Genomic DNA, 27,033 nt, shown 5'->3' on the forward strand with positions numbered 1-27,033 from the left:
CTAAGGTCGTGCCCCAAGATATCCAAAAGTCTCCCGAGACTTTTGGATATAATCAACTGTTGTTTTCTTCTTTTGCATGCTGTTTTTGGTTTCAAAGCCATTCAAAATTTTGACAACGTTATTTGGATAAAGACCATTTGATAATTTTGACGACTTTTTGGATATAATCAACTGTTTTTTTTTTTTGTCTTTTGCATGCTGTTTTTGGTTTCAAAGTCATTCAAAATTTGACAATTTTGACACATTTCTTTCATGGAAGACAAAACTGAAATTGCATATCCTTAGAAAATAATATATATCTTCCTTTAAATAAATCTTATGTTATAGAAAAAATCTTATTTACAAATTAATTTGATGAAAGTTTTGATTCTTTAAACCTACTAAATGAGGAATACAAAATATTATTTCAGTCTCTACACTTTTAAAAAGGTAAAACAAATTAGGTGACCCTCTCCTACACTCTCACACACTTTTGGATATAATCAACTGTTTTTTTTTTTGTCTTTTGTATGCTTTTTTTTCTTTCAAAGCCAATCAAAATTGACAATTTTGACACATTTCTTTCATAGAAGACAAAACTGAAATAGCATATCCTTAGAAAATAATATATGTCTTCCTTTAAATAAATCTTATGTTTTTTAATATATTTTCTAGTAGTCTTAAAGCCAAGTGAATAATTTGAACCAAAATAAGTTTTTAAATTACTTGTCTTATCATGTTTCCCATTAAGGAGGACTGTGTTAAACTAGGATTTCGTCAAACGGGAGTTCACTTAGATGGGAACTGCAAAACTTTGACAGAATTAGGAATCTGTGTTTCCACTCGAAAGAATATGAAAATGATAAATATTTACCGCATATTTAAAAACTACGCATTTTAAAACTTTATGACAAAAACTGAAAAACAGCAAAAAATTAAAAACCTGGGTTTTCGTTCAACACAATTAGGTGAGACAATTTAGGTGACCCTCTCTTACACTCTCACTGATGGAGGAAGGTTGAACATCCCTTAGTGCGTCTTGCTTGGACTTTATATAATAAGGCTTGAATTTTGAAAGCATAAACCAATGTTGGAAGGTGATTAAAAGACTAAATAAGCGTCGTAAAATTGCTGAAAAGTACATGCAAAAAAAGAAAAAGAAAAAGAATAATTAGAAGTCCCACTCAATACGGTATATTTTCTATTAGTCTTAAACCCTAATGAATAATTTGAACCAAAATAAGTTTTTAAATGACTTGTCTTATGATGTTTCCCATTAGCATTGAACATCGATTTTTGGAGCAAAAGATAAAAAAATCACTTGACAAAAGGGACAACAAGAAATTATCACAAATTTGTAACTATTCTATATTTTAGATTTTTCGGTCAAGATGGTTCCAATATTTCCACGTGAAAGGGACCTTTGGACTCAGCTTTGGCATACCTGGAGTCTGCCAAATAATCTATTGTTTTTTTCCCCCAATGCTGAGATTGGTAAAATATTATGAGAACTGGGTTCGACTTTATACAAAGGGAGGGAAATGGTGAATCTGGTCTCTTGAAATACCTGTACTTCTATGTAATTTGTTTTGTATAATTTCCCCTTTTTTTCGATTTTGCCCCCCTCCCCTAAACAAATTCCAGAGAGTACGCCTGACCAGGTGGGTTCTTTCTCGTAGCTGTGCATTGCATTCTTTTACTCCTATCTTAGATTTCAATGAACAAATTGGTATACGTTTCATGGCTATTAATTTCCATGTTTTATGAAGCCTGTGAAATGCGTAAATTTACAAAAAATTAGATAAATATGTCTAAAATAAATGCAAACAAGTAAAATATAAACACTGAATAAAATAGGAACTTACCACAATATAATCCAATTAATTTGCTAATCCCAAGAATATGTCCAATAAAAACCCATGGAAAGGATAACGTGGCAACAAAAAGTGGTGCAATGAATGTCCTAGGAACAACACCAGGAAATTCTAAGTGATCATACTGAAATAAAAACTGAATAATAAAAAAAGTGAAAAATAAAAAAGTGAAAAATAAAAAAGGTGAAAAATAAAAATTCTCTCCAAATAGCCATTTAAAACTACTGTACAGACAATGAATTATTAATTCATGGAAAAGCTGCAAATTGCTTACCAATAAATAGATTTATCAACAATAATACCACCACTACTACTACTACTACTAGCAAACACTTCAGTGTTTGCAGTGTTTTCAATTAATTCATAACTTCACTCCCCTCTTCCATGAAGTTCCAATTTCCTTTAAATCACTCCTTATGATCTGTTCCCGCCCCACTCAAAGATGATCAAAAATAAACAAAATAAAAATATAAAATAATACAAGACAAATAATTAATACATTAAGGCTCTGTGACTGCAATTTAGTAACATTTGCAGCACGAGTATAATTTACTAATGTTAGTTGATATATAGTTTAAAGGGGATGGAGTCTAAATATAAAGAGATGTGTATTTTTTCAATTATGCCCCCCCCCTCCCGTCCTTTGTGCAGGTATGATCCTGTTAGAAAAAATATTAGTTTCGTGAATTAGTTCCTTTCTGGATAAGAATTGTAGCTTGGCCTAGTTGGAAAATAACATCAATAAGGATCCTGCGTATTTGGGCAATAGCATGAATAGTACAAATAATGCTCAAGCAGAGCATCATCCTATGTTTCTTACTCATTTTAGCACTTGAAGCAATACTATGTTAGTCACAGAGCCTCTAAACTCAAAATAGCTATCGGTTTTGAAGAAGAAGAAGGCACAGTCATTCTAAATGTAGTATATACTAATAAAGGATAAGATAATAACATAAGATTTATTCCTGAAAAACTCTATCCCATGCCTCGGTGGGCCAAATTCGCATTTCCGAGTCAATAAATACAAAAAAAGCCAATATAATAGGGCTTGTCAGAAAAGTAGAATAATTTTCAAAATGTCAATACGGTTATAAAAATTGTGAAAAATAACGATAATGAGCAGGGGATGGTAATGTATTATTATACAAAACCATTCCCTCATCTCGTTTATTAGTAGGTATGACTACTACTAGAAAGGGTGTTAGGCGTTTTCCCCCGAAAAATTCTCCCATTTAAAATACTTCCCTAGGTAATTCCGGCCGCCCATAAAAAAATTTCCCACATGTAAAATTGAGCAGCCAGAGAGAAAGTACAAAATGGGTATCTGAAAAATGTTGATCAGATGTCCTAAGAGGTAACAATAGGACCATATGTTTACCTTTTTAATGAAATTTAACATCCTTTATTCTGTAACAAAATTGAAAAAAAAAATGGAATCAAACAGTTCATTACATTTTCCGAGCAAAGATATGAACGAAACAAACCAGGTAAAAATAAAGACCAAAACAGACAACACGGAAAGTAAAAAGGACTAAAACTCAAATTAAAAGAACTAAAGAAAATCTAAAAGTTTCCTAGCGAAAGAAAACGGACTTTCCTTAAGGAAAAATCCAAGAGAAAGTCCTAGAGTCAGAACCAGGAACAAATCCTTGAGTCAGAACCAAGTAACTTTAAAATGGAGAGAACTCCTTATTCCAAATAAACAAGAATAGTTTAAGTAAACAAAGAATAAAATACCAAAGAATAGAAAATTGAAAATAAGATTTTTATAAAGTCAACAAAATACTGAAAGAAACAAGACAAATAATTTGGGAAGATAACTACTTCCCTTCTTCAGCTATGAGCCTATATCCCCCCCCCCCCCGAAAAAAAAAATCTCCCAAACGACAAATATACTTACGTTTCCCAATAACAAATGCTATACGTAAACAATGAAAAAATTGCAAAACTTACAGCCCTAGGGGCTCTAGGGGGTCATGTCATCCCCAGAGGCATATTTACCGGACCTGACTTTTCAATTATGCTGAACCAAATGGCTATCTCAAAATTTCGATTGGATATTTTTGGGGAAAAGGGGCATGGGAAGGGGGGCTAGTTGCCCTTAATCTGTTTGGTCACTTAAGAAGGCATTAAAAGCTTTAATTTTTGTTCAAATGAGCTCCCTCCTGGTCCGTTTAAGATTTTTGGCTCAATAAAATCATCCCTGAAAAAAAAAACAACAAACAACACACATCCATGATGTTTCTTTAGCAAAAAGCACAAAATTCCAAATTTTTGTAGACTGGAGCTTGAAATCTCTATAGAAGGATCCTCTGATCGTTTTATAGTTAGGGAGGGGAGAAGATGCATCAAAGGGTGCCTTTTAATGCCAAAACATCCAAACTCTCATTGATCCTTCAGATAAATACAGAATTAGTTCTAAGGAAGGGGTGGAGGAAGAAATTGATACATAATCCCTCTTGATTTCCAGGAATATTTCTGGTCTAATTCATTAGCATGAAAGTAAAGAGCAATATTAAACCCCAAAACAAGCAAAATTTATTCCATATATGAGAGGGGCTGCCCCCTCCTCTTTCCCAACGTCATCCATGTGGTTGTAGAAACTTTGGAGGATGCTCATTCAATTGGAAATCAAGGTTTCTAGTCATTTTTTCAAGTCAAATGTGATAAGACACCAGCCAGCCCTTGTCCTAGAACCCCTTTATTTATATCTTGGTCCCTTTGTTATTCTTTAGGATATCTTATCAACATTTTGAGATGCCCATTTTGTACTTTCTCCGTGGCTGCTCAATTCTGCACAAATAGGAATTTACCAAGGGGAGGTAACAGTGTTAGAAGGACTGTCCCCTCATGATTCTGATCACCTTATGCATCAAATGAAGACCAAGTTAAATATGCTCTCTGCAATTTGTGCTTAAGCTTCCAAAGCTGTAGAATCCTTATAACCCTTACCGCTCCAGTTCCAACAGGGCTTTAGTCAATTAAATTCTTTCCATCATTATATTGCTCAAAATTTTCGGAATTAATTTTGAATAATTATATTCAAATTATTCAGAATAAAGTATTCAAATTATTAAGAATAAAGTATTAAGAATTTTCTCAAAATCCAGTTCAATTACAATATTTTCACTAATGGTAAATTAGGCAAGAATACTTTTGAACATCCCAATGCTTGACTCACCTGATTTATATTAAAGTTGTGATAAATGATGTCATGAATTGCTTGAGTATTGAAGCTCTCTTCAACTTTAGTATATGGACAAACAACCAAATGAATCAAAGCTATACAAACTAGCTTCACGTCAACCTAGAAACAATAAAAATAAGTCTGTAATTTGTAACAAGAAACTTCATTTTGACAATTAAAACATTGCAATTCTTTTGAATAGCCTGTTTACAGCTCTAATATATTCTTTGTTACTTGAAATTATTTTGGTCTAGCTATATTGGCCTAAAAATAGCACCTTAAAAAACTTTTCTAGCAGAATAGGAAAAATTTAGTCGTGATAATAAACAAACCAAATATCTGCAATGATTTTTACACAGTGGCCTTAGAAGCTAGATTCACTTTTCATTGGATATTTGTGGTGTGCAGTTTTTTTGCCATTGTGATACAGTTCAGTTTTCATTGCTTCTCATGCTAATAAGAAAGAAAATTAGTTTAGGTAAGTTTGGTTTTCACAGTGAAATTTGTATGAGAATGTTTTGAACCCTAAAAGGTGTTTGATAAAAAAATAAAATAAAAAAAAAGACTATATGAGCCAGTGGCACCAAATCACAAAATTGTAGGGGAGGGGATTTGATTTTCAGAATCTAGGGAGCGGACATTTTTTACACTGAGAAAAAAGGTATCTTCAATGAAATTACCAAAAAATAAGGATTTTCCAAACCTAGGCCACATTTCACAATGCTGTCACTTCTTATTCTCTGTACATAATTTCATACATTTTTAGAAAAAAAAAATGTTCACATATGAACTCACTTATCCTACATTTTCTGTGGTTGGCTGGTTTAGCTTATCCCACAACTAATCCAGACTGTTTAAAGGAGTAATACTCCTGACCTCTTAATAGATCAGAATTTAGCAGTGTTACAAGGCTCAAAACACTTCTTTTGATCTTATTTGTGCAACAATTCTATTGCTGAAATGTTTACTTTTATAACACAAACCGGTTTTTACTACCTTGTAACTGGCACATTACCTCAGCTCTAAATTATTTACAAGTTTGCTGATTTTGTAAGTTATCACATTTTTTTCTTTTTACCTTAAATTACATTTGCCAGCAATAAGACCAAGTGCTGTGAATCCTAGTCAATAATAATGATGACTCAACTTGTTAGCTTCATTGTTCTCATTAATAGGTTCATAATGCCAAATAAACCAAATTTAATAAAAATAATCAGCATACTTCTTTATACAACATATTTCTTATATATATATATGTATGTATATATATATATATATATATATATATATATATATATATATATATATATATATATATATATATATATATATATATATATATATATATATATATATATATATATATATATATATATATATATATATATATATATATATATATATATATATATATATATATATATATATATATATATATATATATAGATAATATATCAATATTCATATATTACATAAATAATGTTTCTTACACATGTAGTTCTTCTGTTTATATCAGTTTTATATTTCAATCAATAGGGATTCAAATATTTGGCCCCATTAGGGGGAGAGAGGGTTGAGATACAATTTAGTATCAGCACAGAAAGAAAAATATGAAACAAAAATAAAACAGAAACAGGTTCATAAAAAACACGTGACCTGTTTCTACTCTCTGTCCTGTTTTTTGAAAAAAACAGAAAACAACTGTTTCTATAAAAAAAAAAAGATGTTTTTTTGTTTATCTTCCTCTTTTTTGACGTTTTCTACTAATTAGCTTACTTGTTTCAGTAGTCAAAAAAGGTGGACTTTAGGCCTGTTTAGCCCAAAAATTCTGGTGCATGACTTTTCAGCATGCAATTTACAGTTTTCACATTAGACCAACTATCATCAATATCTTTGGTGATAAACTGTTCCCAATTGACATTGGCAAGTCTTTCAGAGACTAACTTGTAATTGACATATTTTTCCTGCTTGGAAGAGGGCTGTTTAGTAGGCAAGACATAACTCTGAAAAAATTACAACATGGTTACTACTACCAATGGGCGTGGTTATTACATTCTTAATAGGAAAGTCAGGATTACTGAGAATCACCAGATCAAGAGTGTTAGAAACTTGCCCTTTCCTGAAAAGACTTGGTTGTGAGATTGTTTGACAGAGGGAATTATCAGAGAGGGCAGACAAAAAAGGAGAATCTCTAGTGCAAAAACCAGATCCATCAATCCATTGGATTTCAGGAAGGTTCAAGTCCCCCAGGAGAACAAGATCATAATTTGCAAAATTGGACATCCCATGTGATAACATAGCAGCCAAATTAGATTCAGAGTCTAAAACACAAAGGGCACTGGGGCTTCTATAAACAACACCCACTACAATTGAGATTGTTTGATTGTTTATTTTTATCCAAACAGACTCAATTTACATATAAACACTAGGGTGATTGCAAAAAATCGATGGGATTTGTTTGTTTTAACCCCACAAAATGATTCCCCTTTCCAGATATTGAGATGGCTAAAATTTGAGCTCGAGTAAGCGACGTTAACCCATGCTGCTCTTCGCTCGAAGTTTGAAAAAATACAAATTTTTGGCCAAAAAGCTGACATATGGTGCGGATGAAGGATGGTATATTGCCATAGGTTGCTCTTTTCGACTAACCGTTTAAGGCTAAACAAAAAGCAGGTCGTCCTCGTCTGGGGTGGTAGGACGTCATAAAGAAAAATTTGAAGGACATGGAAACTTCATGGGTGGGGGTAAAAAGTGAGTCTTTGAATATATTAGGCTCGAGTAGAATCGTGCGTAGATGTGTTGGCCTCAGGTGGCCTGGTGTTACGGTGAGTTATTAGTAGTAGTAGTAATTGTTGTAATTTTAAGAAAAAAAGAGTTGCAATAATATTTGGTTTGAATAACGTGACCTGGTACCTTTAGGAGTCAGTTTGGGGTATTCTAAGATATGGGGTTTTGCATAATCAGTCTTGGAATCAACATTTTTTTTTTATTAAAAAGCATTTTGAAACTTAATTTTCAAACATAATGAGCCTTTATCTTTTATTCTATGGGGATTATCTGACTAGTTTACCAAAGAAAGTTCCGTTTGGCAGGCAAAAAGGAAACAGCATAAATACTAAACAGTAGCAAAAATTTTGTTCAGAAATGAGTCACATCACAGCAGGTGCTTTGGTAAGTTACTAATATGTCAAGGAAATAGCTTCAGTTGTTAAATGGCATTCAATCAGATCATAGTGAAGGCAGAGTAATGAAGGAAAGTGTGCAACTGATATGTCCCAAAAATTTTTAATGAAGAGTAGCCTATAGGATTTTTTGCTACAGTTTAACATTTATGCTGTGAACTGATCTTAATCTCTTCAATTCTGAAATTGGCATCCACATTAGGTGTACAAAACCAGACCAAGGATAAAATATTTCTTGTGGGCTATCCCATTCACGAGATCACCGGTTGTAAACTATCCTCAAATCGTCAAGTTTTGTGTGTTTTATTTAATAATTCACGTGCTGTGAAATTAACTTTAAGAGAATCAGCAAAACTTGTCATACGAGAACTGTTCATTTTTTGGGAGAAAGCTCGAATTCCGACTAAACAGGAGCAAAATTCAAGTAATAAGCTTGAAAAACTTCATACTGAGTGGAGAACACTTCAAAAAGACCATAAGAAAGCGTCAGAAAGAATCAAGAACAAATTTAAATAGTTTGTTGAAAAGTTGGATGATCTCTTTGATTTTGATCAACAAGATGCATTGGCTCTAATGAAATCAGAAGAAGATTAGGCGTTTCTCGGGAAACAGAGGCAGAAGGGGCCCAGGTTCAATGATAGGTTTGGATCTCAAGTTGTTTCAAGCTGAATAAATCAAGGCGCAAAAGGAAAAGCAAAAGTGAACAGACAAATCCAAGAAGAAACTTTTGATATTCGTAAGTTTGTTTTATTATTATTAGTCTAAGAAATAGATACTAGATATTTTTAAATAATACCGCTTGGATGTCCTTTTTCCCTGAAATCCCCCGATCAAAATTTTAAGATATCCATTTTGTACAACATATTTGAAAAGTCCCAGAAATTCCCAAAGTCCTAAAAAGTGCTAAGAAATTTACCGTGAATAACAAGTTACTGAAAGGGGGGGGGGGTGCTTGATATACAGAATAATTTCTGTTTCTTTTGAGTTTTAATACTGCTCCTTACTTTCAGTTGAAAACTTGCTTTCTTAATTTAACTGGTAGTTGTAAGTTGGTAATTTAGTACCTATGAATTATCACTATTATGCTAAAACAACATTTTTTATAGCCTTTTTTCTCTTTCTTATATACTTTTGACAAGATTGAGGAAGGAGAAAAAAGACCCAGAAGAGGACAGCATCTACCAGGAATTTGGGATCTTGGAGGAAATGAACGTCCCTGAAGAAGCTGTAGAAGATCCAGGGCCATCTGAAAGCAAGAGGATGAAAGTCTCGTTTGCAAGGGGTGTTATTTAAACATGAAATTGTCCATTTTATTAGATTGATGTAAGATATACAACATAAATGCCACGAGAATATTAATAGCTGGTCTAGAAGCACTAAATCTTAACCCTCTTGAGTACAAAGTCTCAAAAACTTCATTACACCATAGAAGGCAAATGTTCAGAGAACAATATATTAAAAAAAATTTTGATAAAGTAAATATTCCTGAAAAAGAGCCCCTGGTTGTCCATCGGGACGGTAAACTTTTACCGGGTGTTTTAAAAATGAACAATGCAAGTGAATTTGAAATTTTATTGCAATTCCATATGGCGAAAAAGAACAGTTGCTAGGAGTTCCTGTAACAGCAAACAGCTCTGGAGAGGAGCAAGCCATAGCCATATAACTGTTTAACTGTTTATTTGATTAAATCAACATAACAAAAAACATATACCCCCAACAGAGAGCAAAGCTCGTAAAATTGGGTAAAAAACAAAAAAAAACATTTTCTCATCATAACAAAAGAGAGAAAAAAAAAAAACCTGGTTAAAGAAAAAAACAAAAAACATAACAAACATAAAGAAAACAAACGCTGGACAAGTGAGGCACGGAAGGCTATCCCCAACATGGGTAACAAATATAAACAAAAACAAATAATAATAATAATAAAAAAATTTAAAAAAATTTCTATTCCACCATTTCTATTCCACCATCACAGGTCAATACATAATTTTAATATTTTCTTCCTTAGAACTGATATTTGCCGAAATGATGCCTCAATTTGAATTCTATCTTTCAGCCTATATTTATTTGAAATAAATGGTATTTGGTATCTAATTGAAAATCTAGATCTTTCACAATTAACAAAGGGAATTCGATATGTTCCAGAATACCTAAGAGCCGAAGGAGGGGGCAGAATCAACAGAGATTTTTCATAAAAATAACTACTAGGATCTTGTATTTTAAAATGCCATATTGATATATTAAGTTCTCTTATATGTTTCAGATCTAATAAATTCAAGAAAAGAAATAATGTTTCATTTTCCGATGCATCTCTAAGTTTTGATGGACGATGTAAAAAATTTCCAAGTATTCTCACTGCTTTATTTTGAAGGATCTGTAGGGGTTTTATATGCGTCCAAAAAGTATTTAAATAAATAATTGTGCAATAATTTAAATAAGGAGCAATCAAAGAATGATAAATTATTTTTAAAATTGAAAATGGAAAAACATGTTGCAAACGATACATAGACCCAATATTTTGCGAAAGTTTCACCCTTAAATGATCAATATGATTTTGAAATGACAAAAGGGGATCAATAAAAACTCCTAAATAACGATACGATTGAACTCTACGTATTTTATGCTCACCAACTTGAAGCTCCAGACATGAAATTTTTTTAGTAGCACGTTTTGAATGACCAAAAACCATAAATTCAGTCTTCTTAAAATTCGGTAATAAATAATTAGAAACAAACCATCGATTAACTGAACTAACAGTGTTAAACAAATTTTGAATTAATGTAGATGAATCCTTCGCTTTAACAGAAACAGCTGTGTCATCTGCAAATAAAATTGCAAGACCATTATTTCCCTGCAAACATCGTGGAAGATCAATAATATACATCAAAAATAAAAGCGGACCTAGTACCGATCCTTGTGGGACACCAATATCTTCAAGATCATTTAAACTAGACAAATGTCCATCAACATCTACCACGATTTTACGTCCATAAAGGTATGATCTTATTATTTCTAGTCCTTTCCCTCTTATACCGGAATTTTCCATTTTATCAAAAAGAATTTCATGGTTTAAAGTAATGCTTTTTTAACATCATAAAAAACAGTAGATACATGATAATTACTATCTAAGCAGTCATTTATTGCTAATACAAGAGATGCAACTGCTTGTTCCGTCGAATGGCCTGCCCTAAATCCAAACTGATATTTGGTAAAAAAAAATTATTTTATCTAGGTAATTAGTAATCCTTCCTTTTAAAATTTTTTCCAATACTTTAGACAATGGTGATAAAATTGCAATAGGACGATAATTATTTGTATCAGATTTATCTCCTTTTTTATGCAATGGTATTACACGAGCAATTTTCCATCTTTTAGGAAATGTACCTGAGAAAATACATAAATTTAAAATATGAAGCAATGGTTCAAAAATTACACCTGCAATATTTTTTAGCAAATTAGTTGAAAGTTCATCATATCCCAATGAATTACCATTTTTCAAATTCTTAATGACCTTTTGAAATTCTGCAAAAGTAACCGGGGCCATAAATATGCTCGTATCTTCAGTGGGCGAAACAACAGATGATCCAATACTAGCAAAATATTCACTAAACTTCTTAGCAACAGCTTGTGGTCCTCTAAATTCTTTACCATTAATATCAAATAACACTTCAGGGTGTAACAACTTTTTATTTCTTCCAATTTTATCATTAATCAAACTCCAAGTTTTTCTAGGGGAATCTGAATTTCGAAAATATATTTCATAATAAAGTCTTTCACTTACTCTAATGATCCTTACCAGCATATTCTTATAATTTTTAAAACGCGTGATATTTATTTCCGTGGGATATTTTATTCTAATTTTATATAAACGATTTTTCTCATTAATAGATCTTAAAAGTGATTCATTTATCCAAGGTTTTTTTGGGGTAAGTTTCTTTCCTCTCGGGCTCTTATATGGGCAAAAAAGATCAAGCTTTTCATTCATAATATAATAAAATTTATCTAATGATTGGTTCAGATCCTTCTCATCAATTACAGGACTCCAATCAACATCACCAAGCCCTTCTTTTAACCTTAACACATTTTTATGTGAAAAATCTCTACGCTTGGTTTGATTTTTTTTATTATGCGGGAAATTTATAAGAAAATCAGACATAATTATACAGTGGTCAGATGAATCATCAGGAATAATAAATGTATTAACAGCACTATAAGGTGAAAAAATATTATCAATAAGTGAAAATGATGTATCAGCTATTCTAGAGGGCACAAAACATACGGGGTTTAGTCCATAAGATAGTGGGACCTCCAAAAACTGCAAAATATTTCTATCTATTCTATTCTGATCTGCAGATAGGAGTTTCATTAAATCAATATTAAAATCACCCATAACTAAATAAGGAGTATTAAGACTAGCTAATTTATCCAACATACTTTCAAAATGATTTTTAAATTCTATCTGGCTGGATGACGGAGTACGGTAAATAACTGCAATTAAAAGCTTCCGATTATTTGGAAAAGAGCATTCAACTACACAAGATTCAAAAATCATTTCAATATTCATTGGCAAAAAATCAATCCTTATACGTGCTGGTATGCAATTTTTAATCAAAACACCTAGACCCCCTTGTTTTTGTCTTTTCCGACCGATGTGAAAAAATTGGTAATCTTTTACATGTATATTTTCAATTTAAAAATCATCTAAAAAAGTTTCACATAGGCCTAATATATCTGTATCTGAATCCGACAAAAAAGTTTCAATCACATCCTGCGCAGTCCTCCAACCCCGGCAATTCCAAAACGACATCCTACTTGTATTTACATTTTTTCTTACCAGCTCATTCATAAATATATATTGATTTTTTGGGATATCAAAATTACTAGAAGTATCTTCATCATCACCAGCTACAATAGTTTGAAAAATTGACTGAAATGAAAGAGAATTCCGCTCAAATTATTTTAACCTTGATGATGGAATTTCACGATTATCTCTATCCATTATCAAATATTAATCCCACGTTAAGAGAAACCACACCATGCCCCAAAAGACCAGCAAACCATAATAAAAAATAACAATTAAAAAAACAAAAAAAAATAATCTCCATTCCAAGTCGTTTTCCCTCAGTACGACTAATCTGCGCAACTTTTAATTTAACCTCTATGTGGATCTAAACAAAAAAAAGGAAAAAAAAAAAAAATAATAATAATACACCTTATATAAACTAAACATAAAAAAAACACTTTCAATTTAAATGTTTTCATTCATATTACTTGGGCACATGAACTATTACTGCAACCCACGACATTTGAACATCGACAGGGAATATAACAGGCACTTCCCTTCGGGCGATGGAAAATTTTTTATGAAAATCGTCAATCTCCGGTATGGCATCGTTGAATGTGTATTTGGTAATCGAGCCGTCTGGTCTTTTCACTAGCAGATTCGGCTGAAACCCCTTCGATATCCAGGCATCACATCCATGATCTTTTCGTAATTTGTCACGTTTCACTAGAAGCAGCTTTCGCAATTTACGGATTTCAGTTGGGACATCATCACTTATGAACAGGTTGCTGTTGTTTCCAGGGAATGTCTTATCCTTAAGCTTGCTAGCGTTCTTCAATATGGCAAACTTATCGTCTTTTTTATTCAGTGTCACCTTCAAAAATTTACGGTTGCTATCATAATGAGTAACTGTGAAATTTACTTCGGGCATTTCCAGCCCGTGACGAACTACCTCTGTGAATAGAACTTGAGCGTAGTTATTATCCTTACAAGCTGCGTTCCATATGATGACATAATTTTCTAGCTTTGCAGCTTCCATTCTCACAATCCGAAACATATAATCTTCATTTTTCCTTCTTAATTCCATTATTTCATCCGTGCAAGTTTTTATTTGCATTTTGAGGCTAGAGGTTTCATTCTCAATCTTTCCAATTTTCAATTCAGTATTGTTTATCTTATTCGTTTGTAGCTATTGTTCTTTTTCCAAGTTATCCACCCTTGCGGTAAGAGTTCCTAATTGATTGTTGATATTGTCCAACTTATTTCCATTTTCTTTCACAACATCAAGAATTTGCTCAAAATCCACAGCTAGTATCGATATTTCCGGTTTCGAGCTAGAACTGAGTCCTGAGGTGTCAAATGAACTGTCCATGCCTTCTTGCTTAGCATTTTTCCTTTTACGTCCCATCTAATCACAAATATATCAATAATCCTTGATATAATATTGTCACATAAATTCACGCCACACAGAGGTCTTAACTACATCTTATTCTGACAAGAGCATTGAATGATGAATAATAATCTTTATTATTGCCAAACTGGAATACCTCACTTGGATATCTTATGAAATTAACTCAATTTAACAAAGTCAAAAGTTCAATTAATGCATTGGTCAGAAACTCCAGTCAATTCAATTTATCCAGTGACGTCACACATTCCACTAGGTTACAGACACTGAATAAATGTTTAAATAGTTTATGAGACGTAAAAGCGTTCTCACTATTTCGTAACTACTGAAAGAATTCAGTGTCTAATTAAATCAGAATAAAATCCTTTACCAACAACTAGTTCAAAACTGGGATTAATCCTTTTTAAAAGAATAGATAGATCTTAACTGTTCAAAGACTGAATCAAGACTGAATATGAATGCCTATATGAACAGGGTCTTCCCAACACTGTCAAGGCGATGTGCTTTGACACTACAGCATCCAACACAGGAAGACTCAAAGAAGCATGTGTCATACTGGAGCAAATGTTAGGAAGAGAGTTGTTATACCTAGCTTGCCGTCATCATATCCAATAAACTCTGTTAAGAGGCGTATTTGATACAAAAATAGGATCAACTACTGGGCCTCATTCAGACATTTTTAAGAGGTTTGTCACTGCATGGCCCAAGGTAGACAAAGGGAAATACAACACAGGTATCAGTGACAATCTAGTAGAGAAGCAGCTAACTCCAGAAGTAATTGCAAATGTTGCTGCTCAATTCGAAACCAAATTAACTGAGAACCACCCTGGAGATGACTGTAAGGAGCTATTGCAATTGGCTCTGGTATTTATTGGATCACTAGACGGTAATGTTGTGGGTTTTAGAACTCCAGGAGAACTCCAGGAGCCATTCATCACGCTAGGTGGATGGCAAAGGCTATTTACTGCTTTAAAATGTTCATCTTTTGCTATCAATTTAAGTTGTCTGAAGAAGAAGAAAGTTCTGTGCGTGCCATATCTGTTTTTCTAGTTAAAATTCATTACAAAGTTTCGCTTTATGCTCCAAAAGCTCATGTTCTACCGAAGCAAGATTTAGATATTTTACACAATCTGATAGACTATAAAGAATATGGCAATAACATTGCACGAATAGTACTGACAAGATTTTTTAACCATTTGTGGTATTTGAATGCAGAGTTGATAGGGTTATTTTTTTTTGATCCCACCATTACAGACGACGAAAAATTGTTAATAGTTAATAAATTGCTCGGTAGCACCAATGAACTATCAGAGCACACTATGGTTGTAAACCCAAAAGTCAGTAAAGATAAATTAAAACAGGTAGTTGATGGAGGATAGGTCTATTTACTTACCAAAGAAAAATTTACATTCTTTGGTAAATTTAATAAAAGCAGATTTCCTGTGACAGCATCCAAACATCAGGCCTGAGCGTAATGGCTTCCAAGAAGGATTGAAAATTGTTAAAGCATTAAAAGTAGTTAATGGCTGAGCATAGTGTTAAATTAATCAACAACCTTCTGACAACAGATGAAGACCAAAAGCAATATGTCCTCCACGTTGTAAGCGAGTGCCAAGTACTATATCCTAACGTTTCAAAAACTACTTCAACAAAAGCTCTAGAATAGATTAAATAACAGTATGAAATAACTTAAAATTATCAGCCCATGACTGTACTACGTCTATAATTTTTTTGTGCATGTTTTATGTGTATTATATGCCTGACTTTTATGTTTTAAGATAAAAATGTCATTAGCCTTATCAGTATTATATTTTTTATTATATTTCTGCTTTAAACTAAAAAATATACCAAAAAAGCAAAATTTATCACTTAATAACAAAATACACAAAGTGTGCTCCAAGTGGTACCAGGTTACATTTTCGGGGATAAATATTGTTGTGACTCAGTTTGACTAAAAAAACAACAATTATGTATAGAATATGAATTTTAAAAATAATACTGGCTTTCTTTTGAGATATTAAGCGGGTTTTTATTATTTACCGTTCTGGAGTTATGGCTTGATATGTCAACTTTTTGGCCAAAATTTGAATTTTTTCAAACTTTGAGCGACAAGCAGCACTGGTTAACATCATTTAATCAAACTCAAATTTCGGCTATCTCAATATCTGGAAAGGGGAATTGTTTTGTGGGGTTAAGACAAACAAAATTCCAAAATTCCCCCCCCCCCCCTCTATGAAATCTGGTCACCCTAATAAACACACACCTTTTGACAAAGTGAAGAATTCAGGTTAGAAAAGAATTCATAACCATTGATTTGGATTTCATCAAGTGATAAGGCTGACAAGGTGTTTTTAGGTGCAACTTCTGTAATTCATGCAATTAAGATACAAAAGGAAAGTTCTGAAAGTTTTTATGGAGGCTATCAACATTAGAACTAAGGATATTTATTCCTGGACAGGTAGGAATCCAAGTAGATGCAGGACTAGTATAAGTGGGAACCAAAGAACTCGGAATATTGTTGGATATCACACTGTGAAACAACAAGGAAGAAACAGTAGATGAGCAAGTTAATGCAGAAGAAGCACTAGAAATAGAAGCAAAAGAAAGGTCAGCATAAAAAAAAGAAACATTATTACGAACACTACTAGGCAGTTGAGAGACAAGATTAGATGGAGCAAGATTATCATCATTTAAACAATTTACAGGGGTAGAAGGAGGCAGAGTCATCAACTCCACTTCTCCATTAGCTTTTTGGTGTTTCAACTCCTTGACTAGAGCTTAGTGCTTTGTTCAATCTTGCTTAGGACTGTCACCATAGAAACAAATTGTACCTTTTATTTCAAAAGATTTCTGTATGATTTGTTTTTTCAATTCAGTTGATGGCACAGAGAAAAGGAGAGAAGGGGTGGCTACCTGAGGCTTGTTGGCTACTTGTAAGAGGGTGCCGATATCAACTGAATAGGTGACGGCCAGATAATTAAACAGGAAAACAGCATCGTCATCAGTCTGGGGGGGGGGAGATTCCATATACAATAATATTGTAGCATCAATCAAAGCACAGGTGCTCATAGACGGCAATCTGACAAACATAATTCTCAGTCAAGGGGGCTACAGGACGTTTAGACAGTTCTGTAGTCGCTTTAGAAGCCATTAGGTCCTGGACAGTTGACACAGAGCATACAGATTGAATCAAATTTTCTATGTGTGATACTCTACTTGCAATAGAACTGACCTGGGCAGAAATGTCACTTTTGATAATAGTCCTCAGCTGGAAAAGGGCTAGGGATAACTGACTAGTTGTAGCAAACTCCTTTTTCAGATCTTCCCTGAAAGTTTTCAAGGAATTATCCATGACAGAAGCTAGTTTTGATATCATAGCCTGTTCACTACTAGGGGGAGGAGGAGGGCTAACTTTACAGGCTGGGCAGGACCATGTACATGTAAGTGACAGCATTATTTTGTACTTAACCATAGTCTCTGACCAGACACTCAGGGTTGAGATAGATCCAAAGGTGGTACCGAAAAGAATCAAAGATCTATTCATAAGCAAATTACCAGGCCCGGATGGACTTCACCCCAGAGTCTTAAAAGAAACAACAGATGTAATGACAGAGCCCCTATCGATGACTTTTCAAAAATTATTATAGTCAAATGAACTCCCTATCCCTAGTATCTAGAAAAGCCAACGGTGGTTCCATTGCACAAAACGGGAAACCACCAAGATCCCCTAAATTACCGCTGATCAGTCTAACCTGCATAACCTGCAAAACACTGGAATCTATCATATCAGACCACATCCTTGAGCACATGAGCAAAAGAAAGATAATCACTAGCAAGCAATTTGGGTTCTTGAAAAGAAGGTCTGCAGAGTCACAGCTTCTTCTGGCAATGGAAAACTGGGAAATGCACGCAGATAAGGGTGGTCAAGTCAATGCCATTTACATAGACCTTAAAAAGGCCTTTGACAAAGTACCTCATTGTTGCCTCTTATACAACTCCGCAACCTTGGTCTGGGAGCCATAGTTGATTGGATTAAATTATTCTTTATTAATAGATATGAAGCGGTATCAGTACGCAGAATTTCAATCTCATTTTAAGCAAAGGTTATCTGCAGTGTTCCCAATGCCTCGGGCTCTGGCTCTTTTTAACTTAATCTGTATGTTAAAGATCTAGTTGAAGGCATCAGCTCTGAGAGTCTACTGTATACAGATAACACCAAGCTGTATAAAGTAATCAAAACAGCTGCCAATGCACAATCTCTGCAAGAGGGCCTTGACAAGTTCAATAATTTGATGTCCAACTGGCTGATGGAAATCAATATCAACAAAAGCCACAAGCTAACGATAGGGAAACCTACTATCCACTATGAATATAGACTAGGAGACTTACCAATCACATCATGCCAGGAGGAGCGTGACTTGGCAGTTGTCATTGACAGCAACCCTTGACTTCCAGACCCCCTACAACAGCATTATTGGGAAAGCAAATTGTTTTGCAGGAGTTTTAAGGCCCAACTTCACTTTTGGAAATGGTAAGACCCTTTCCCTTCTCTACGAAGCTTTAGTACAGCCAATCCTTGAATATGGTCATTGCACTGCACATTCCTTTTACAACAAAGACATCAAAGCTCTCAAAAAAGTTCAAAGACGAATAACAAGGTTCTGTCCGAATCTGAGAAAATTACCTTATGCAGCTAGGCTCTGCAAGCTCAAACTTACTTTGCTAGCTTATTGAATGCACCAAGGAGACCTCATTGAGGTATATAAGCTTTGCTGCAAAGCCTACAAAAATATCCAGGCTACCAATGTTCTCAGCTTCAGCCGCACAAACCTCAAGCTTCAAGAGGAAAGGTTTCAAAAGGACATTGGCCATTGGGCATTCAACAACCAAGTAACACAACACTGGAACAAGCTCCCCTTTGAAGTCATCAATGCGAACTCATTAAAGTCGTTCAAGCAGGAACTGGACAAATACTATGGTGAAAGTGCCTATAACTCTTTTCAATTAAAAGATTTTTGTAGAGGCCCTGTGGCCTATTTGTTTTGCATTATATTATTATTAACAGTTTATATTCACTAGGGGACAGGTCTAAACATTCACCACAGATCCATTTCTCACAAATGTCACACTCAATGGCTGAAGACTCCTCATTCAATTCATTAGTACATGCTGCATATTTATCATAGCCTTTGACTGGGCTGATATGTTTGTATTTGGCCTTGATGGACACAATAAAACACTAATTTCAGTTGTCCCTAATTCAGACTTAGAATTAAGGCAAATACTTCATACAAATTGAGGCAGGTGCTTGGATCCCTATCTATATACAATGAAACAAAAAAAGATTAGCAAATCATAAATAGGTCCTAGGACTTGAGAATCAGATTCTATTCATACAAGTTTATTGATACTCTTGCTTCAAGAGGCATAAGAACATACCTTCAGTATGTTCCAAGCTACTCAGGTCTAACTGGGAACCATCAGGCTGATGGAATTGCAAAAAAACCTATAAATATTGACAAGCCCAGTAGGAGACCAATCCCCATTAGAGACATATATTGCTGGAGATTATCAGAGGTAATGTTAAATAAGAATAAGACAAATTTATTGCCCTTCCTCAATATGCACATCTCTAAAATACATCATAGGATTTGATCAGGTTCAAATGGGCTAAATTTTCTGGCATTTTCGTATCAGTTTTCAAATTCAACTGGCTCAATTCTTTCATTTCCTCTTTGCACACATTACAATACAAAAAATTAAACAATTGACCATTGCCTATTTGAAAGTAATACGCTGACGTCTGCACAGCATGCCCTGCAAAGTAAACAGTTAAAGCACTTCAGATACCACAAAATCTCACTATCAGCTAAGTCTAGCTGACAATACCTGTACACAGAGCATGGAACTCAATGTATATCCTCTGATATTCAACTCCTAGAATCAAAAGATTTACTCTACAATATCTAATCAGGTTCAAGATAAATAAAGAGCAACTACTTGCAGTAGCACATTTCAACTCACAGAGTGAGTCAGAAGGAAAAGGGCTGAATAGTCTAGACTGAAAAGCCCATATTTGCTGAAACAGAGGAAGAATAGGAACACTTTGCATATTAAAAAGTCAGGGCTTCATTGTTTTCTTTTAATTTTTACATATACCAGGGCCATACCTGGGAACCACCAGGGAGGGGGAGGGGGTAGGTATTATCAGAAAAGCAACCATGATGTCTGCAAAAAAAAAACCCCACAAAGTAAGGATTCTAAAGTAAAGTATTACTTTTAGCTTGTTTTATTAGCATCTTTGGTATAACCCTGGATTAGTTAAGATTGAGAAGGAAACATGTTAAACAATTTTTACTTCATAATATATAGAATAATTATAGGTATTTAGAACATTTTTCTTAAGAATTGGCCTGCCAGATTAATAAAATGCAAATTTAGAAACAAGATAGGCTAAGTAAATTAGTAAGTCTATAATAATGTTAAAGTTAGCCTAGTTTCATATAGTTTCATATAATAACAAGGTGAGGCAATGGCACCTTGCCTTTCTCCTTTATTAACTGGCACAGTTCTATCCTGTGGCTCTACCATTTCATCTTTCTCAAGGGGGATTTTAAGTCAGACTTGTAGCTTGGTATACATATCCCTTTGAGATCTGATGATAGCCAGAATTACTCCTCTTTTAGCAGCCCTTAAGAGCATAAGGAGGCGGATCAGGGAGTCAAAGGCACAGCAAACATTGTGACTAGCTAAGGCAAGTGAACTACATGAGAGAGAAGCATCAAGCAGTGCATTACCAACAACTGCAAGGGCATCCACACAACCAATACCATGTTGAAAGCTAAATTGATGGGGATGCATGTAACATTTTTCTTCTAGCTCTTTTATTAACAGTACCACATAAAGTTTGCATAGGGTGGTTGATACAGTTATGGGTCTGAAAGATGTGCATTGATTGGATGTTTTTCCATTTTTTGAAATAGGAGAAAAGATCTCCCATACAAAATGTTGACAGAACCAAACCTGGAGTAAAAATCATTTGCAGTAATAAAGTGAGATATTCTAAAAGCACAGGACCACCACATTTAATATGTAGTGGTCTCATCTGCATACACATGTTTAGATTAGCCAACCAGTTGGCTATTAGATCTCATGTATGTATATACTTTAGTGTAAAATAGCCACTACTGTATAATTCTACTGTATACATACTTTATAGAATTAGCTAATTAGTTGGCTATTAATATCCCATGTACATATCAACTATAGTTTAAAATAGCAAACTAGTCAGCTATTGAAGTGATTTAATGTGCCAATTAATTTAAATTTTCTCTTTCATATCATTTTATTATGATTGGGCAGGAGGGGTGGGTATGTGGAATGTCTTGCTTTTTGCTCATTATATCTACGTAATATTCAAACTGCTTGGCTAACATCAAAGCACTTTATCTTTAAACATCCTAAAAATAGCCAACCAGTTGGGAATTGAAAATCAGTTGAAATACACACAAGAAAATAAAATGGTGAACTTGTTGGCTACTGAATTGAGTCTATGTATATACAGGAAAGGAAATTAGCAAAGTATGATTGTCTGGCAACAAGAGCTAACTTTTTTTTAATGGAGGGGGGCGGGGGCGGCCGGGGGTGTTGATTGGATATTTTAGTAAAGTGCAAATTATAATTGATTTGAAGTGGCAATTAATTTAGATTTTCTCTTTCTCATCATTTTACCATGATTGAGCAGGAGGGGTCAGGGATATAGAATATCTTGCTTTCTTTTCATCATCTCCAGATAATATTTAGACTACTTGACTAATATCCAGACAGATATCCACCACAAAGCTATATCAAAAGTATAGCTTATGTATGGAAAAAACAGAAATTTTTTTATGGGGGGGGGGGTGGAAAAGTTGGCAGAATTTATTTTGGGGAAAGAAAGCTGTAAAAGGGCATTAGCGAGCCAGGATTGACTGCCATAAAGAGCAAGTACTCTTGCAAATAGTTTTCTTTTTGAAGGGAAGGGGGTATTTGGTGGTATTTTCATTGATAAGCCACTTCCATTAATCAAATCAATAAATTCAGTAAGAATTTATCTTCAAATCCATCATGCTGAAATATGCATACTCTAAAAAATTTATTTGGGAAAATTAAATAAAAAGGGATAATGCACTTTTTACTGAAACAAAACAAAAATGCACAATATCTTGAGATCTTTGCAAACAAATAGCATGTTGAGAGTCATTGGGTAGGTTAAATATTCTGCTGGTCTTCTTCTATTCAGCAAAAAGAATATACAATTAGTAAAGTTTCTTTCTCTTACATTTGGTCTTTAAATTGGCAAGGCCTTTTTTCAGCCACTTAATTTAAAAGCTAAGAAACCCAGGTAATGATTTTTGGCAATGTTGAACAAAACATTACCAAAAAACAATGTTAGCTAACAAATCAAAGAAATGTAATAGTTTGGTGGGACTTTCAAAAACACAAAGAACAAATAGCAAGATAGCCAACTTGTTAGCTAATTCTGCTATACAGGGTATTAGAAACTGCATTGATAACTAACTATTTGCCTACTTCTTTCTGAAAGGTATGAATAGGTGAGATCTTAACAGCCAACTAGTTAGCTAATTCAAAAAGCATATTAGAAATTTTAGTGATATCTGACTAGTTTGCTATTTTAAACTAAAGTTTATGTATACATGGGATATTAATAGGCAACTAGTTAGCTAGTTCTATAAAGTATATATGGTTCTCTAATTAGCTGACTAGTTGGTTAATTGAGGCTGAAGTGTATATATAGGTGAGATCAAATAGCCAACTGGTTGGCTAATCTTAACAAGTGAAACTTTAGAGACTTTGTTGATAGCTGACTAGTTGGCTATTTTTAACTAAAGTTTATATATACATGGATACTAACAGCCAACTAGTTAGCTAATTCTATAAAGTAGCCTCTATACAGTTTTCTTATTAGCTGACTAGCTGGCTAATCAAGGCTGAAGTGTATATATAGGTGAGATTGAATAGCCAACTGGTTGGCTAGTCTGAACATGTGTATATAGCTGATACATTAATAGCAAACTAGTTAGCAAATTCTAATGTGTATTAAAAACTTTGTTGACAGTTGACTAGTTTGCTATTTTAAACTAATTTAATCTTAATAGCCAACTAGTTAGCTAATTCTACAAGTATATTAGAATTGGCATATATAGGGGGGGGCTGAAATTCATTTCCAATAGAAACGATTATTATATTTGTAATCAGCATAAAAAAAGGCAGGTCAATATCTACAAAATCATATTATTGAGTAAGGAATAAAGTGAATGAACCATTCGATGCCTTTTTTATGCTGATTATGAATATAATAAGCATTTCTATTGGAAATGAATTTCAGCCCCCCCCCTATATAGGCTATACCTAACCAAACCAAACCTGGTAAAGTTATACAAAATCATATTATTGTGTTATAACAAAAGCGAATACACAATTCGATGGCCTTTTTTATGCTGATTACGAATATAATAAGCATTTATATCGTACAGGAGTTTCAGCCCCCCCCCCCCTATAGATGTCCAATCCGGGGTAGGGTAGGTATAGCCTCTACAGGGGGGGGGGCTGAAATAAATTTCCGAAATAAATGAGGACCCTATTCGTCATAAACATAAAAAAAGGCATCGAATTGTGTACTCACTTTATTCCTAACTCAATAATATGATTTCGTAGAACTTTACCCCCCCCCCCAATACATGCCTAACCTAACCCTGAATTGGCAGATATAGGGGGGGGGCTGAAATTCATTTATGATAGAAATGGTTATTATATTTGTAATCAGCATAAAAAAAGGCATTGAATGGTGTATTCACTTTAGTCCTAACTCAATAGGCTAATATGATTTGGTAGATATTGACCAAAAGGCATTGAGTGGTATATTCACTTTATGTGTAAGTCAATTATATGATTTAGTAGATATTTATCTTATTATATTTGTAATCAGCATAAAAAAGGCATCAAATGGTGTATTCACTTTATTCCTAACTCAGTAATATAATTTGGTAAATATTTACCCTATTATTAGGCCTAGCTGACTAATTGGCTAATTCAAACTGAAATTCAAATAGAGATGAGATCTAATAGCCAACTGGTTGGCAAATTTAAAGATTGCTATATATAAACTTTCATTAATTTTATCCACCTAGTCAGCTAAAAAAAATTCTAGGCTATAGGCTATATAGCCTAATGTTTGGCTAAGGTTTTTTTTCTCTATATATAAAGTACTCTATTTTATATTAGCTGTATAGTGGATATCTGGGCAAAAAACAGTAAATTTTTGACAGTTCATATTAGCCTAGGGGTATTGACTTACAAATAAAGTAGGCCTAAACATACCACTTGATGCCTTTTTTATGCAATTAGGGGGGTGGGATAAAATTTATTTCTGATGCAAGTGAGAGGTAAGTTTAAAATTTATCCCTACCCCCCTACTGGGCAAATATATACCCTGAATTGGTATATAGGCCCTACAGGGGTGGGGGTAAAAGTTATTTCCAATAAAAATGATTAAAAAGGCATCAAATGGTAGGTTTACTTTATTCGTAAGTCAATAATATGGACTGCTAAAAATTTACCCCAAATCAAATAACCTAGCTTAACTTTTAATTGCAAACACAGGCCTAGCTTACTTTGAGCAAATGGAGGTATTTCTTCAATCTTCCGCTTGAGTCCATTGCATGTATATTCTGGAACAGCTTATAGGATAAGTAAAGAACTAATTAAGCTAGTTTTCATCAGAGCTTGCTCATTAATCTTCATCCTTCATTAATTCATCTTTCTTTCCTTTAATTTTTACTGCCTTTTGTTTTACTACCATTTTTTCTTCTTCTTCTGTGCTCAGAGATATTCTCAAGTGGAATAGCTAAAGCTACGTCTGCATTCAGTGTTTTCTGGAACTGGCACAAAAAAAAAACAAAAAAAAACAGTAGTCTAAAAAAAACAGTAAATAATGGAGACCGTGACTGTCGTTCCAGTTCCCAGTTCCCTGTCACACGACAATATACCACCAAAAAAAAAATTGACGTGGGTGTTCATTTTCTGTAACTACTAACATTTCATCCAAGAACCAAGCCACCTGAGGCCTACACAACTACGCACGCTCCTCCTCCATCCCAATCAATTCAAAGCCTCCCTAATTAAAACCTCCCAGGAAGTTCCCATTTCCTTTAAATCTGTCTTTATGACATCCTCCTAGCCTAGACGAAGACGACCTACTTTCTGTTTAGCCCTAGAAGGTTGGCTGTAAAGGACGATCTTCGGCAGTCTGTCATCCTTCATCCACAGAACGTGCCCTAGACATCTCAACCTTTTTTCATTATAGCCCTAGAAAGAGGGATTGAACCACATTTTTCGCAGAGGCTAGTGTTTGAAATACGGTCAGTCAGCCAGGTACCCAAAACAATCTGTAGGTAATTTCTCCAGAAACATTGACGAGACATTGCTGATCAACAATCTTGTTCTAGTGACCAACTATGGTTATGTTAATCAACATTGTAGATGAAAACGACACACAATTGAAATCATTGTTTATCCAACTTTTTGGTAAAATCAAGGCGGAAATTTCAGGACAAGATATCATGGGGAAAATTTGTTTTTCCCTTTTTATTTTGAAAGGAAAAGAGCAGTTGCTTCTCCATGAAGGCTATATATATTTTTATTAGCTAGGTCAGCTACTTAAATAACACATAAAGAGGTACTTTGGTACTTTCACATGAATTATTTACTGCTTACCCCTCCAAAGAGCACTGGAGACATTTTGTTGTGTGAAAAGAGCACTGGAGACATGTTTGTTGCGTGATATATATATATATATATATATATATATATATATATATATATATATATATATATATATATATATATATATATATATACATATTAAACATTAATATATACATATTTAAACATATTCATACAAAATGAACATATTAAACATTATCATTCAATATAATTAAATCACATCCTTCTAAGCCTCCAAGTCTTTGTCAATAAAAATTCTTACTGCAATAATTAGGTCTTTAGAAGAAGTCCCCGAAATACCTTAAAGGAGTAGTACTCAAAAATGTTCCAGTTCATCACCATATTCCCCAAAAAGGGGGCAAGCACACAAAATTCCCGAGCCATCCTTGTCATATGAGTCCGAGTGTCCCCTATACAATGGCACACAATTTCTCCGAGCATGCAATCAACACTTAAGGTAGATTCAGTTCCACAAAAAAGTTCTCGCCGTACAGAACTTTAATCTGGTAGTAATAACGTGGGGAAATAGAATTTTCTATACCAGTATGGCAAGACTAAATCTTCTTTTATCTGTGGTGCAATTCAAACTCACCAAGGAAATCGTTAAGTGTACAATTGGGAATGCTGACCTTCATTCCATTCCCATAAAAGGCCAACATCATTCAGCTGGGCTTAACCATGTTTTGGCCATATTGCCTTTTAAGAAAAATTAATTAAAAAAAACTTTTTCCACAAAATAAGTTTTTCAAAGAAAAGTAAAGAACTCAATTAAACCAGAAAAGAGAAAAAAAAAAAAAATCAAATAATCTACCAAGTTCGGAATTACCACAAATCAG

At 33.8% G+C, this 27,033-nt stretch overlaps 1 protein-coding gene across 1 annotated transcript; it reads right to left on the bottom strand.

Moving 5' to 3' along the window:
* Positions 1 to 943: 943 nt before the first annotated feature.
* On the bottom strand, positions 944 to 25,272 carry LOC148950063 (dol-P-Man:Man(7)GlcNAc(2)-PP-Dol alpha-1,6-mannosyltransferase-like). The gene is made up of 4 exons (XM_089091772.1): positions 25,087 to 25,272; positions 5,035 to 5,160; positions 1,845 to 1,977; positions 944 to 1,110 (listed from the first exon to the last, which is right to left on the bottom strand). Exons 1-4 carry the CDS (start codon positions 25,129 to 25,131, stop codon positions 944 to 946), a joined length of 471 nt encoding a protein of 156 aa, XP_088947898.1. The 5' UTR covers positions 25,132 to 25,272.
* Between the last annotated feature and the right edge of the window lie 1,761 nt (positions 25,273 to 27,033).

Source organism: Artemia sp. Qi Xiang Cuo, chromosome 7, assembly GCF_049724085.1.
Source record: "Artemia sp. Qi Xiang Cuo chromosome 7, ASM4972408v1, whole genome shotgun sequence".
Classification (NCBI taxonomy): domain Eukaryota; kingdom Metazoa; phylum Arthropoda; class Branchiopoda; order Anostraca; family Artemiidae; genus Artemia; species Artemia sp. Qi Xiang Cuo.

Coding starts and splice junctions, on each gene's coding strand:
- LOC148950063 (XM_089091772.1), bottom strand. CDS start 25,131: ATGGACTCAAGCGGAAGATTGAAGAAATACCTCCATTTGCTCAAA. Junction 5,161..25,086: donor AATACCTCCATTTGCTCAAA/GTAAGCTAGGCC, acceptor TATTGTTTCTAG/GTTGACGTGAAGCTAGTTTG. Junction 1,111..1,844: donor ATTAATTGGATTATATTGTG/GTAAGTTCCTAT, acceptor TGTACTTTTCAG/CAATTTTACGACGCTTATTT.